Source organism: Aspergillus fumigatus, chromosome 6 (assembly GCF_000002655.1).
Source record: "Aspergillus fumigatus Af293 chromosome 6, whole genome shotgun sequence".
Taxonomy (NCBI): domain Eukaryota; kingdom Fungi; phylum Ascomycota; class Eurotiomycetes; order Eurotiales; family Aspergillaceae; genus Aspergillus; species Aspergillus fumigatus.
Genome location: NC_007199.1, coordinates 567,790 through 581,443, shown reverse-complemented (window position 1 = coordinate 581,443; position 13,654 = coordinate 567,790). Strand labels below are relative to the sequence as shown.

Sequence of the window (13,654 nt, the reverse complement as noted above, 5' to 3'; positions counted from 1 at the left end):
GTTTCCGGTACGATGACTTTTGTTTTACCTCTTGTAGTGTACCTTGGTAGGTAACTCAGGCTGTCCCATTACCATACGTTTGACACTCAACGACAAGGTACGATTACTGATACGTACACCAAGGACGATTTTGAATTTCGAGTGATATACGGACGCTGATAGATAAGGAATACCCCTCATCCTTCGACCCATCGACCGCTCACCCTGGCGCATTATCTCCGCTGAAGAACTCCGTACCTCCAGATGAATAACTAACTGGAGGAATCATATCCGATCGTACTTCGGTAGATATAGGGTTTGGTGAAGAGTTACTGCTGGCCTCCCAGTGTGGTAACTGGATCCGTTTGTTCGCATTGCTATACTAATCTGTCAGTGCAGAGGGAAGAAGCAATTTGAAGGATAATGGCTTGGAAATATGCATTGATTCTATATATACTGCAATGTTAGACCATTTGAGCATCATCAATTTGAATACCTCAGCCTATGCAGTATAGAGTAACGCATCTCTAATCTATACGTTACTCCTATCCATACAAAATGACCGTCCCATTCAGATACCACGCCAAAGCCCAATCCACCTTTAAGCCACCCCTGATCGCAAACGAGAATGCCTTCTTAGGCGATGTGTACTCGAGGTATTTGAATCTACCGATTCTCCCACCATGGAAACTAACATGATCTCCTCCGCAAGCGAGAAAGAGAACCCTGACAAGCCCATCTCGGCTGGCTTCTACCGCCTGGAAAAAGGAACCCCGCTGGTGTATGAATACACCTACGATGAGATGAAGATTATCCTTGAGGGGCAATTTGAAATTGCCGACGAAACCGGGCAGAAGGTGACGGCTTTGCCGGGGGATGTTTTTTATTTTCCCAAGGGGGCGAAGATTACGTTTACAACGCAAACATATGGGTTGGCGTTCTATGTGAGTTTTTCTTTCGTTGTGGTGCTACCCTTTTAGATAGGTGCTAACTAACTGCTGTCTTTGTAGACTGGACAGAGGAAACAGGGAGGTGCCTAGATGGTGTCCTAGGATGGATGGATAGATGAGGTTTATTTGATCGGGTGGAATTACCTGGACAGCGTAAACTACCAATTTATCACGTCATCGACCATCTTGAATAATCGACGGAGTCTAAAGGATCCCAATCGTGAGGTACGTACGGAGCAGTCTCAAGGCTCTCGAGCCTCTGGAGAGACAGGATGCTTCATGTTTTGCAGGGATCACTGGTACATGTAATATCCCGCTGCACCACTAGTCCAGTTTCTAGTGGAGGCAGAACCATGGAACTGTCCTGCTAAAATGAGTAATTTGCTTATGTTGCTATGTACCTCATGTAAACAAGGACAAGTGTCGCAGGGGCTGATTTTTTTGTGTAAAACCTGTTGGATTGCCATTCATTCTTGGATGAAACTAAGTCTAATGGCAACTGCACTCTCACCGGCATGCGAATGTGATTGTCTCGGCAATTATGATAATTGAATAGGCAGACGAGGGTAAACAAAGCTATTGAGACATCACAAGCTTCCGCACGAAGCTCCCAAATCCGATCAGATCTCATCCAGACTTCGTCCATCGTGGATCCAACCCCATTTGTCCAACAATCAGAAAATGACTTGCAGGGCGTCCCAAATTGTTAATGTCGGGCAGATCCTGGCGCTCCGTAGCACGCAGATAAGCCATCAGATCTAAAACTCCGAGACTAGAGACGCTATATCCATTCTGATCCTAAATGCTCCAGCACTCCAATCACAAGCACAAGCGGCTCCGATAAACTCGTGCCCCCTTAATTTAAGCAGGGGTAAATCGCTAAATCTTGCTCATCGTATCCATACCTCAAATGTATCGTAGCCTTATGCCTTGACAAGGAAGTTACTGGGGCAACAGCTATGCTGGAACAGGAAGAGGGGGGACGGATCGAGCTGATCTTGTCAACTCCGAAGCTTCTCGTTGGCTAGAAAAATCCAGCAGGTGGATGAGTGGCTGGCTGTTAATCCTGCATGTTCCTGGGGACGACGAAGGAGGAGGATCCGATGAGATCTGTTGTGGTTCAGCTGAAGCATCACCAGCAGGAGTCGAGAGCTGAATCAGGTGCAGCAGACATTCACGATTCTTTGGAAACCGGGGCGAAGGGCGGATCACGTTTTCCTTGTCTGACTCTTGTTGTCGCTCCCCTCTCTTCCCTCCTTCTTTTCTTCATCCTTCTTGACTCCCTACTAATAATAAATAAAAAAAAAAAAAAGAAACAAAGCCATTATCCCCTCCACTTGACTCCCGACCGAAGCTCTCCCTGGCAGTAGCTCATTTCTATCCCCCGACACTCTCTTCCTTACTGTTCCTGTCTATCATCACTTTGCTTCTTTCTTCACGCTATTACGTCAGAAACATTTGCAGCTTTTCTCTCTTCTATTTCTTTTGACTCCTCCTGACTAGATTCCTCAGAAACTACTGCCCGACTACGTTAGCTTCCTTCCCCACCAACCAAGACTGATAGCTGCCATACTGGGCGTTAGTCTACCCCATTGGCAGAGGAGTCTCGCCTGCCCTTCTTGCCTTAGCCACGTCTAGAGACCAATTGGGCACATTTCCCTCTGGTACTGGTTGACTCCTCTCCCTCCTCTTTCACCTCTTTTTTCTCCGGCCTTCATACTCGCTTGGCGACACTTGCGGCCATGATGACCCTCGATACCCCTCGTGAATCGCCAGAGCGTCACGGTCTGCGTCTTCCAAATCCCCCTCCTCTGTTGCATACCCGATCGGGCAATGAACCTTTCGATCGCCCCTCGACTCCCGCAGACAATGGCTTCACCACTCCTGCCCAAACCCCGCAGGGCAGTCCCAGCAAGAACAGAATGCCTCCTGGCGCCATTGACCTACCTAATGTCTTCGAAAAAGGGATGAAACTAACTCCATCCTCGCCCACCAAGAACACCTTTAACCATTATAACCACCCTATGTTTGCTCCCCCGAAAGGAGCAATGGACGACTTCAGCGAGAGTGTTATCCGCCAGTCACCAGGAAGTCCCACGCGCAGATCGAACAAAGAAAACACACCCCCGAGTCCTCTTAAAGTAGCCAAGGATCTAGGCCCCAACCCCGCGGCCGCCGCAATTTCTCGGCATGAGCCATATCAGCAGAGAGACCTGGAGACTCTTCAGAGGCGCCAGGTTCAGATGCGAGGCTTGACACCAGAAGAGATGGAGAAGCTACAGAGCCCCAGAGTCAAGCGATTGGTCAACGTGACTCAACTATGTAAGTGTACTTCCAGAGTGACGATTGCGCAGACATGTCGGATTGGTCTCCAGTGCTAATATGCTTCGTTGCTTTGCATAGACTTCCTCGACCATTACTTTGACCTACTCAGTTACGTTCACAATCGCCAGACCCGCTATTCCCAATTCCGTGCCGCCTACCCCGATCCTCCTGCGACCCCAATCGATGATTACGAGCCAGCCCTCCTCAAGTATCTAGGTCGCGAGCGTGCTCATCTTCGCAAGCGTCGCACCCGTCTGCGTCAGCACGACTTCCAGATTCTGACCCAAGTCGGCCAGGGTGGCTATGGACAGGTCTATCTGGCTCAAAAGAAGGATACTCGAGAGGTGTGCGCGTTGAAGGTCATGAGCAAGAAGCTCCTATTTAAGCTGGATGAAATCCGTCACATTCTGACGGAGAGAGACATCTTAACGGCGGCCAAGAGTGAATGGCTCGTCAAATTGCTCTACGCTTTCCAGGATGATGAGCAGATTTACCTCGCAATGGAGTATGTGCCGGGCGGTGACTTCCGTACCCTGCTCAACAATACTGGCGTCTTGCACAATCGCCATGCCCGATTCTACATTGCGGAGATGTTCAGCTGTATCGATGCACTCCATGCGCTGGGGTACATTCACCGCGACCTCAAGCCAGAGAACTTTTTGATTGATTCAACTGGCCATGTGAAGCTAACGGACTTTGGCTTGGCGGCGGGCATGCTGAACCCAGGAAAGATCGAGTCCATGCGTGTGAAGTTGGAGGAAGTCGGCAATACCCCCGTTCCGTTTGGTCGCCCGATGGAGCAACGAACTGCAGCCGAGCGCCGACAGGGATACCGTTCTCTTCGAGAGCGTCAGGTCAACTACGCCAAATCGATCGTTGGTTCGCCTGATTACATGGCGCCCGAGGTACTGAAGGGTGAGGAATATGACTTTACGGTTGACTACTGGAGCTTGGGGTGCATGCTCTTCGAAGCTTTGGCTGGATATCCGCCCTTTGCGGGGGCCACGGTTGATGAGACGTGGCAGAATCTGAAGAATTGGCAGAAGGTCCTCCGGAAGCCTGTATACGAGGACCCCAACTATTTCCTTTCGCGGCGGACCTGGGGTCTCATCACCAAGCTCGTGGCGGCCAAAGAGAACAGAGCCAAGAGCATCCAGGAGATCCATGCGCATGACTATTTCAGCGAGGTTGACTTTAGTCGCCTGCGCGAGCAGAAGGCACCGTTCGTACCAGAGCTGGATTCGGAAACAGACGCGGGCTACTTTGACGATTTCAGCAACGAAGCAGACATGGCCAAATACAAGGAGGTCCACGAGAAACAGCGTGCGCTCGAAGAGATGGCTGAAAGAGAAGAAAAGATGAGCAAGGGATTGTTTGTTGGGTTTACATTCCGGTATGTTCACCATATTCTACGGGCAAAGATATATCTCTGACAATCATGACAGTCATCGCAAACCCGCCGTGGATTCCACTGGCCGAAGCTCGCCGCGGAAGCCGATTGCAACCGACGGGTCGTTCGGAACCATGTTCTAGACGTGATGAGCCTCATTCAAATGTCCTTTTCTTCGCGTATGAACGTATCCTGGCATCGAGCTGGATCTCGAATTGACCACGATCAAACTGGTTTTGCGGCGTCTCTTAAAGGGTTTTCTGTATGCATACTCATCGGCCACCAAATGGGCCTGGGATACATGGGACTGGAGTTGTGCGTGTATTGATTATTGCGTGTATGATACATAGAAAGTCGATAGCGTATGCTTATGAATCAGGTTGAAAACATCGTCTATTTATCTCTTCTTTCCTGTCGGACTTTCAGGTAATGCCGCCCGAGCTTAATCCACGTCCAGCTGATGCACCATCTTCAGGATCTCCGATTCATTATCGCCGACAACCGCCTTTCCGTGCGTCCAGTCAACAGTCTACGTAGCGTAGTCCAGTGTTAGTTCTCTGATCACCTCGAAGGATACAAAGAGAAAAGAAGAAGATGAGAACGGGAAGAAAAAAAAATCATACCACCGGTCTCACAAACTTGCCCTCATCTTTCTTAAACAACTCCAACGCCTCCTTCGCGTCCTTCGCCCCTTGCACCAGATCCGATGGCTTCACGCCCGCGCCCACATAGTCGAGGATATTCCGCAGCTGGTCCGGCGTCGGCGGCGCCGTGGTCACCTCCAGCTGGAACTCTCCGCGCTGCCGCTTCGCGTGCTCGAGGTGGTCACTTGCTTGGTCCTCTGTTGCGGTTTCGGAGGCGACGGCCGCGGCTTGGCGGAGAATATTGTGGGCGCGTTTGGAGGAGGCGAGCGCGGGGCTGTGGAAGAGGGTTATGGGGTCCAGAGATTTGGGCTGTGAGTTGTTAGTCAATATGGTTGTGCTTGGGCTTGGGGTTATGGTCTGAGTGGGTGAGGAGGGAGGAGAAACGTACGAAGCGGAAGACCATATTGAAACAAGTTTTGATTGGAGGGTTGATGACGTGTCTGGTTATGTGTTTTGTATTGTGTATTGTGATGTGTTTGTAGTGTGTTTTGATAGATAGTAGAGGTAAGGTGAGGTGAGGGCTGAATTTGGACGTGGTGGTGATGTGATTACGTCATGGGGGCGGTCTTGATACTCGAGCTTCTACTCGACAAGCACAGATACCCTGCCGGGTCCTCCATGATGGAGTTTAATTGAATACATTATCTACAATATATATATTTACGGCTTCGTCAATCGTGAAGATGAACATGAAAAAGAAGGCTACCAGCCGAATGCTTCGACGTGGAGGTAGATCCCCTGGGCGCCGGTCCCCTTGTGGACCGCCCGTTCGTCGCTGAGATACACCACGCTGCGGCGGACGTCGTCTGAGAGTCCCTCTGGTCCGCATACAACGACGGCGCTTTCGCCTTCTGCTTTTTCAAGGACCTTGCGGATGATGATGCGTGGCTGCGGTCGGCCAGATAGAAGGTTGAGGTGGTGGGATTGCGCAGGTTCTGGCTGCGCCGATGCTTTGAGTTGGCGTGTTTCCTCGGTTTCAGCTGCAGCCGTTGGGATTGGTTTTGAGGATTCTGATGCCGGAGCGTTTCCGGAACAAGTACATTTGTGTTCGGTGATTTCATCCTCGTCTTCTACCGCAGCTGTGCAGCAGCAGCCTCCGCCGGGAAGGCAGCCGCTTGTGCTCGCGGGATCTTGTCCACTTGAGCTTGACGCGGAGACGGACTGGATGGAGATGCGGTTGTTCTTTTCGGAGAATTCGCCTTTGCGGGGTTCAATGGCCTTCGGGGCTTCGGTCGGCGAAGATGGCGGCTGTAGACAGGCGGTTTTCGGTGGCTGCTGCTCCAGCTTCTCATCGCAAGTGATGTAGATACTCACTTCCAGTTCTCTGATCATATCAGGTTGGGCCTGTCGACATTCGTCGACGTCGGATAATACAGACTGGATCTGAGTTTCGAACCAGCTGAGTTGAGCGCGGGACTTGATGACCCACACAAATCGAATTCGCTTGGTCGCCGCAATGCGGCGTGTAGAATTTCCAGCACATTCTGCTTTCCACCCTGCAACGATGTCTCGCAATAGGGGAATGGTAAAAGTGGCTCCCATGCCGCCTGCGAGGAGAACAACGCTGTCAAATTGCCTCAGGGTCCGGATCCTGCCGTATGGACCGTCGATAAACACCGTGCGAGGTCGTTGGGCAGTTGAAACCTCGCCGGATCCGAGGGCAAGATGGTGCTTCGAGGCGTAACGGAAGAACCGCCTTGTACCACCCTTTTCGGCTCGCACAAAGAATTCCATCTTACCGTCGTCCGGAATCGAAGTGATGGTGAATGGGTGACTCTGCAGAGGCACGATGGAGTGACAAGTGAGAAACACATGCTGTCCGGGCTTCCACCGAACACCTGGATTCTCGACTGTAATCCGAGTGACGTTGCCCGGTAATGGAGTGAAAGTTGCGACGTTCGCCCAGAGAGGATGCGGATTTGATTTCGACGCATGGAAAATTGACAGGTTGGCATATGCTGCCCACACATACCGAGCTACCCGATCAAACACCAGAAATCCTATGGAAATCCACACCCAAGCCTTGACCTCCGCCGGCGCATGAAGCCAGACTGCAGCAAGGAACCCAGCGAACGTCACCAGATGCTGCAAGACGAACAGTTCATAGCTCAGTCTTCGAATTGGCGCCGCCGATGAGATGACGATGAATGTCAGGATGCACCATGCAGCAAATCCTCGTTGTGTCAGGACGTCGTTCTGCAGCTGATACGTGATATAGTCATATCGGGCCCAGTTTCGGAACCAGAAGCCCATGTGAATAGTCGCAGTCAACCATAGAGTCCTAGAAATCCAACGGTGGAACCAGTTCAGGCGCTCGTAGCTCAACCCAACAAACAATCCAATGATGTTTTGTCTTCCCGCCAGCAGAAAGATCAATGGCAGCTGGGAAATGGCAACAAAGCCAGTTCGATAGCCGACGTCTTCCCATTTCCATTTATTCGTCGTATCCAGTTTGTAGAAGCAGAAAACGAGGACCACTACGAGGTTGGCCAGAATGATGGCAATCGGTCCCAGAGGAGCAAAGTGGAAGGATCGACCGCGAATCGTTATCGGGGGCAACGTCGCATAGCTCGCTTCACGAACTACAGCTGTTAATGTGGCATATGAGCTGAAAAAGAATGATTTCGGCTTGGATGGAGTGAGAGTGGAATCACGTAGTCTGTGCTGAGTTGAGCGACCGGGTTCCTCATACCTCTTGAAGGGACTGTGCAACCCACCTTTGGTACGCTAAGAAGCGATTAAGTATGTTGGCAACAGTTCCAGCAGCAATAGCACTACCGATAACGGCCCAGTACATCCGCTGAAGGTAGAATACGTCCGGCACCCCCTCGCCCATGGACATATGGCCCATGCCACTCATGGACATGCCATCCATGTCTGCGGTGTCGAAGAGCGCAGATAGTTTACGGAAGCAAGGGAGTCAATATGTGCTGTGCGGCGAAAGATTTCCTATCCTTCAATCAAAAGGGGCTGGCTGCTCGCTTCTCATTGCACCTCGAAAACGCGGCGGTGGTTGTAATCAGTATGACAGCCAACATGGACGAGGTTATACTCTTTAGGCTTTCTTAAGTCGTCGTGCAGATTACTCTAATCTGCTCCTGAGAGTCTCAAAGCTCGCTCATCGGATTTTTGATTATCAGTTTTGCGAGACCAAGCATGATAGTGACAGAGCATTCAAGGTGAGAATGTGAAGAATGCGTGGCGGCGTAGCATTCTTACTACAATTAGAGCCAAGAGATAAACTCGGAAAAATGTCCAGCAATAATCATAGATAATCAATGAGAAGCAGCTGCCCACTAATAATCTGCTCATCTTGGGCAATCTAGATCTAGGTGTTGCGGAACAGCCAAAAATACTCAATGCTGATTGGGGGCTGACTTCGAAAATGTGCTCAACCCGCCCACCCACACTATTTCTAAAACGACAGAAACATGTTCAAACATCCCCGCTGCCCAAAGGGTGACGGGCCCAGTTCGGAATTGACGGCTTTAAACTTGGTGTGCTCGCTCGTTTGCTCGTTTTCGTTAATCATGTCATCAATTGTTGTTCAGTTGCTTCAGTTGCAACTTCTCAAGTCGTTAACCACCACCAACGTACGATCCTCGCGGTACGAGGATTGACCAGCAACCTATCGCTCTGGTGGGTTTTGCAAACATTCCAATCAGGACAATATACATAGACAACAGACATGAACATGGACCACTCGAGCCATTCGACCATGTCTTCCTCTTCATCAATGACCATGACTATGGTCTTCACCAACAGTCATGACACTCCACTGTTCTCCTCAGCATGGACACCGTCCTCCAGCGGTGCTTATGCAGGAACCTGCATCTTCCTAGTCGTCCTGGCTATCATCAATCGCTGCTTAGTCGCTTTCAAAGCCTCCATGGAACACTACTGGTTTGCGACTCATCTCAATCGCCGTTACATCGCCATAGCGGGGAAATCATCTGAAGCCGGTCGTATCGACACAGACCCTGACGCGAAGGTTGCTTCTTTGGTAACTGCTCAAGGCGTGGAAGAATCAGTAAAGGTTGTGCGACGAGTTTCGCGAGAGCCTATCCCCTGGAGATTCAGTGTCGACCTTCCACGGGCAGCTATATTCCTGTGTATTACAGGCGTGTCCTACCTACTGTATGTTTGATGCGGGCTCTCTTTCTCTCCTCGTGTGACTCCTGGCTAACTTCACTTACAGCATGTTAGCCGTGATGACAATGAATGTGGGTTATTTCTGCTCCGTTCTTGCTGGTGCTTTCCTCGGAGAGCTGGCGGTGGGACGGTACATCCAATGGAACGAACACGATCACTAGAATGATATGAATGTGTTTAATATGAGTTCTGGATTTAGCAACGGCGCCATGGAGTTCAACGGCATCATTATACAACATTATCAGCATTGGGTTAGACCTCGATATCATCTACCTGCTTTACATCTCAACCCCCACTATTTACCACTCGGATGACAGGATACACCAACCACTTTCGCTTCTTCAAGTAATGTATTACATGTGTCTTCATCTATGCGGGAAGATTCTGAGGAGGAACCGAATATGAAAACACTTTCGTGTAATTTCTATCTAATTGCTCACTGTGTGTATTTCTTTTGGGCAATTCTGTCTGCAGAAAATACAACGTGGACGATGGCAACTTCGCACATGTCCTATCCACGCCCAAACCCCCAAGCAATCTCCAACGTCAAGTCCTTGCCTTAAACGGGTTTCGGCAAGTGTAATATGAGTATGGACAATCATTGGCCAATTTGATTTAGCCGGCGTGCAGGGTCTGGGCGCTAACCCTGATAAGGTTAAATAATTTGCTCATTTCTGCTCAGATTGTTACACGCCAAAAAGCTTTATGTGGGGCTGCTCTGTCCCAGAAAGCTGGCACGTTATCACTGATGATTCTGTGATAGAAAGAAAGAGATTGAAATTGTCACTGGATCATAGATAAACAGGTAGAACACTTTAGATGAACCGAGCAACTGCCAAGATCAGGACTAGACTCGGTCCTAATAAGGGAAGATGCTCCATGTGGAAATGGAGGCTTGACCCTTGAAGCTCCGCAGTTTCCTACATTAACTGGATCATTTGTGCTTCCTTGTATATAAAGACTAACCAGGTATCCTAGTGACTCTGACCATCCCACAATTACAACATTGTTTAACCATATTCACTTCTGGGAAGATATCACAATCCTCTTCCCCTTTACAATTCCCACTTTCCCTAGACTTCATCTGTATATCACCTCACCATCTTCATACTCTGAACAATCAACATCAGAGCCACAATGAAGTTCTCTCCTGCTTACCTGCTTGCGTTCGCGCCAATTGTCGCCGCCCACTTTAGACTCCAATATCCCACGAGTCGTGGCTTCAATGCGGACACAATGGCTAATTTTCCCTGCGGGGACTTGGCCCAATCCTCCAACAGGACTCAGGTCTCTCTTTCGTCGGGCTCCTTCCCTGTCGCCTTAAGGATGGGCCACGATGAAACGGCTGTTGAGGTCCTCTTGGCTCTTGGAAACGATCCCGGCACCAATTTCAACATCACTCTCCATCCCACTTTCCGTATTGAGGGATTGGGCGAATTCTGTCTGCCTAATGTCGTGTTCGACGAGTCTGTGCTGGGCACGAAAATCACCGACGGGATGAACGCGACTCTGCAAGTGCAGTCCAATGGTGATCCCAGCGGAGGTCTCTACGCTGTATGTTGATTTTCCATGGACTAACTGGACATTAAGAAGCAACGGACTGACAGCTTCTAGTGTGCCGACATCCAGTTCTCTACGACCGCGCAGGATGAGAAACCCTCGTCGTGCACGAATAACACTGGCATTTCCGCTATTGCATTCACTGGTGCGGCTGCCGAGCGCAATGCCAACGAATCCACAGCCGACGGTCAAGCACAGAGCGGCAGCTCCGGTTCCAGCTCCGACTCCGGCTCACACTCGGGCCACTCCTCGGCTACCCAAACTTCGAGTACCACCGCATCCTCGACTGCTGGCGCCGTCGCTCTGGAGACTGCAGCCTGGGGAATTCTGGGCGCCGCTGTTGTTGGTGGTCTTGCCGTTCTGTAGATGATGACCCATACATTATGATATGATTTATGCGTCTAGATAATCAGTGATAGTGACGGGTGAAAGATGAATTGACGATACTGCATGCCCAACTGTACCATATGCGCGCTTATTGCTGGAACCAACAAATGACATATGATTTAGCTTCCAAGATGACCGGAAATTTGGCCTTCTTTTGGGCTTATTTGGTAGTAAAAGTCACGTGTGTTGTTGTCTAGGCTGCAATGACATCGTATCCCCAACTCTGGCATTCAGGAACCAGTGCATTTACAAAATTCTCGAGTAACGAAGCAACTGTTGGGAGGCATAAATTTACAAAGTATAAGTCAAATATGGACCAATTTGAGCGGCTGCGTGCAGTTGGTGAGTAAGCACCTTGCTTCTGCTTATTACCACCCAAACCTGATCATCCCCAGGTCTGTTAGAGAGTTACTCCACAGCGAGACATCATCTCAAATTCTACTTAAATGTGTCTGTAGCGGCTACATACATTCTTCCGGAAACATACAATTCCCCTGTGAAGGACTACATATACAGAGCCTGCACAAGGCTCATTAACCAACATCCCATTCTATCCGCTATCCCCGTGGGCGAAGGCACCAAGGAACCGTACTTTGCACGTCTCCCAGAGGTTGATCTGGAGAAGTCGGTCTCATTTGAGAAGCGCGCTCGTGATTTTCCAGAAGCAGATGAGCCAGACACTGAGCTGGAGACACTGCTGACTACTCAACATAACACGCCTTTTACACCACCATTACCCTACTGGAGACTCTGTGTGTTGACCGATGCTACGAGTGAACGGCGATTCACCGCTGCTTTTGTCTACCACCATGCCATTAGCGATGGAACATCTGGCAAAGCCTTTCATAAGACATTCCTCCAGGCATTGCGCGAAACCGCCGGATCAGTAGGCCTTGAAGAGGTCAAGACAGTCATAGCTCCACCCAAGGTGCCGCTGTTGCCAAACTCTGAGGCAGTTCATCCCCTCCCGGTGTCTATTTTTTACCTTGCTACTACTCTATTCAAAGAAAAAGTCTGGTCATGGTCAGATCCTGGCCTCTGGACCGGCTCAGGGATCATCGTACCACTGGAGACCCAACTGCGTCATATCGTCTTCTCGGAACATGTCACTTCAGTCCTGAAGGACCGCTGTCGTCACAACTACACCACCATCACCGCAATGTTGGAAACCGCCATTGCTCGTTCGCTTTTCGCTCGTCTACCCGAAAAATTCACGAGCGTCAAGTGCACTGGGGCAATGTCAACGCGCAGGTGGCTGGATGACATCATCACGGATGATTCAATGGGCGTCTGGGTCCAGGATTTCGAGGACACATTCTCCCGCAATAACGTTACAAGTGACGGCTTCCCATGGGAAGAGGCGAGACGCGCGCGCCAAACCATTGAGAATGTCTTGAGCCTGAAGGGGAAGAACGCCAGTCCCAACCTTCTCAAATACGTGGATGATGTTCATGACCTCTTCCTGTCTAAAGTCGGCAAGGCAAGGAAAAGCAGCTTTGAGGTTTCTAATGTTGGTGTTCTGGCTGCGGATCAAGATACTGCCAAGCCGCAGATTGAAAGAATGGTCTTCTCTCAGTCTGCCAGTGTCACTGGGAATGCGTTTGAGGTTTCTGTTATCACGGGTGGTGATCGATGTATGGTGTTGGCCTTTACATGGCAGACCCACGTTGTAGAGTCGGATTTGATGTCTGCTGTTATTGAATCGATCAGGACAGAGCTGGTCGACCTCTGTTCTTAGTTATTTGTTTGCCTTGTGGCCCGATATAATCTAAGGTCTTGCTCTGACGTAGCACCCTTCTACCCTTTCCCATCCTACATCGTATCGTATATAAGGAGGCCGCACATTCTTTTACGAACTACATTATACTACGTACGAAGTTGACTATGATGAATGCGACTGGCCCGTAGTCACTCAAGGCATAACACATATTTTCCGAAGGCTCAACCAGACCAACCAACAAGCAGATTTACCTCGCGCCATCCATCCCATGTCCTGGATAACTTCCTTCTTCTGGACAGGGTCTCTTCCACACAAGGTCTCAACTGTACGCGCCTTACGGTGCTAGAGCAGCGCGTTGGGAGTTTGGAGAATTGGCTTGGCTGGTTGGCGAGGGTGATATCGCAAACCCTTCCGGTCCAGGCCAGTATCCTCCTCCTCTCAACCTCCCAATGAGGACGGATGCGGGAATGCAACAATGGCAACTGAATGATTCTTGAGGCTTCGTGACCCTGGGTAAAAATTTGCTGTGGGATTGCCCCGAGGCTCC

General features: G+C 50.1%; 7 protein-coding genes across 7 annotated transcripts; 5 read left to right on the top strand and 2 right to left on the bottom strand.

Moving 5' to 3' along the window:
* Positions 1-49: 49 nt before the first annotated feature.
* Positions 50-1,341, top strand: AFUA_6G02845 (cupin domain-containing protein). Its single transcript, XM_742699.2, has 4 exons — positions 50-97; positions 168-635; positions 692-923; positions 990-1,341. The coding sequence occupies exons 2-4, from the start codon at positions 538-540 to the stop codon at positions 1,017-1,019; spliced, it is 360 nt and encodes a 119-aa protein (XP_747792.1). The 5' UTR covers positions 50-97; positions 168-537; the 3' UTR covers positions 1,020-1,341.
* A 24-nt stretch (positions 1,342-1,365) lies between these two features.
* On the top strand, positions 1,366-4,999 carry AFUA_6G02840 (putative serine/threonine protein kinase). Its single transcript, XM_742700.2, has 2 exons — positions 1,366-3,251; positions 3,333-4,999. Exons 1-2 carry the CDS (start codon positions 2,672-2,674, stop codon positions 4,685-4,687), a joined length of 1,935 nt encoding a protein of 644 aa, XP_747793.1. The 5' UTR covers positions 1,366-2,671; the 3' UTR covers positions 4,688-4,999.
* A 262-nt stretch (positions 5,000-5,261) lies between these two features.
* AFUA_6G02830 (uncharacterized protein) lies at positions 5,262-5,845 on the bottom strand (the record flags this gene model as incomplete). Its single annotated transcript, XM_742701.1, has 3 exons — positions 5,262-5,597; positions 5,677-5,728; positions 5,841-5,845. 3 exons carry the CDS (start codon positions 5,843-5,845, stop codon positions 5,262-5,264), a joined length of 393 nt encoding a protein of 130 aa, XP_747794.1.
* Positions 5,846-5,990: 145 nt separating this feature from the next.
* Positions 5,991-8,163, bottom strand: AFUA_6G02820 (ferric reductase family protein; the record flags this gene model as incomplete). Its single annotated transcript, XM_742702.1, has 2 exons — positions 5,991-8,005; positions 8,067-8,163. The coding sequence occupies 2 exons, from the start codon at positions 8,161-8,163 to the stop codon at positions 5,991-5,993; spliced, it is 2,112 nt and encodes a 703-aa protein (XP_747795.1).
* A 520-nt stretch (positions 8,164-8,683) lies between these two features.
* AFUA_6G02810 (copper transporter family protein) lies at positions 8,684-9,990 on the top strand. Its single transcript, XM_742703.2, has 2 exons — positions 8,684-9,425; positions 9,487-9,990. The coding sequence occupies exons 1-2, from the start codon at positions 8,977-8,979 to the stop codon at positions 9,599-9,601; spliced, it is 564 nt and encodes a 187-aa protein (XP_747796.1). The 5' UTR covers positions 8,684-8,976; the 3' UTR covers positions 9,602-9,990.
* Positions 9,991-10,135: 145 nt separating this feature from the next.
* Positions 10,136-11,613, top strand: AFUA_6G02800 (putative GPI anchored protein). The gene is made up of 2 exons (XM_742704.2): positions 10,136-10,994; positions 11,055-11,613. The coding sequence occupies exons 1-2, from the start codon at positions 10,578-10,580 to the stop codon at positions 11,364-11,366; spliced, it is 729 nt and encodes a 242-aa protein (XP_747797.1). The 5' UTR covers positions 10,136-10,577; the 3' UTR covers positions 11,367-11,613.
* A 15-nt stretch (positions 11,614-11,628) lies between these two features.
* Positions 11,629-13,214, top strand: AFUA_6G02790 (uncharacterized protein). The gene is made up of 2 exons (XM_077804941.1): positions 11,629-11,729; positions 11,783-13,214. The coding sequence occupies exons 1-2, from the start codon at positions 11,699-11,701 to the stop codon at positions 13,123-13,125; spliced, it is 1,374 nt and encodes a 457-aa protein (XP_077661077.1). The 5' UTR covers positions 11,629-11,698; the 3' UTR covers positions 13,126-13,214.
* Positions 13,215-13,654: the final 440 nt, after the last annotated feature.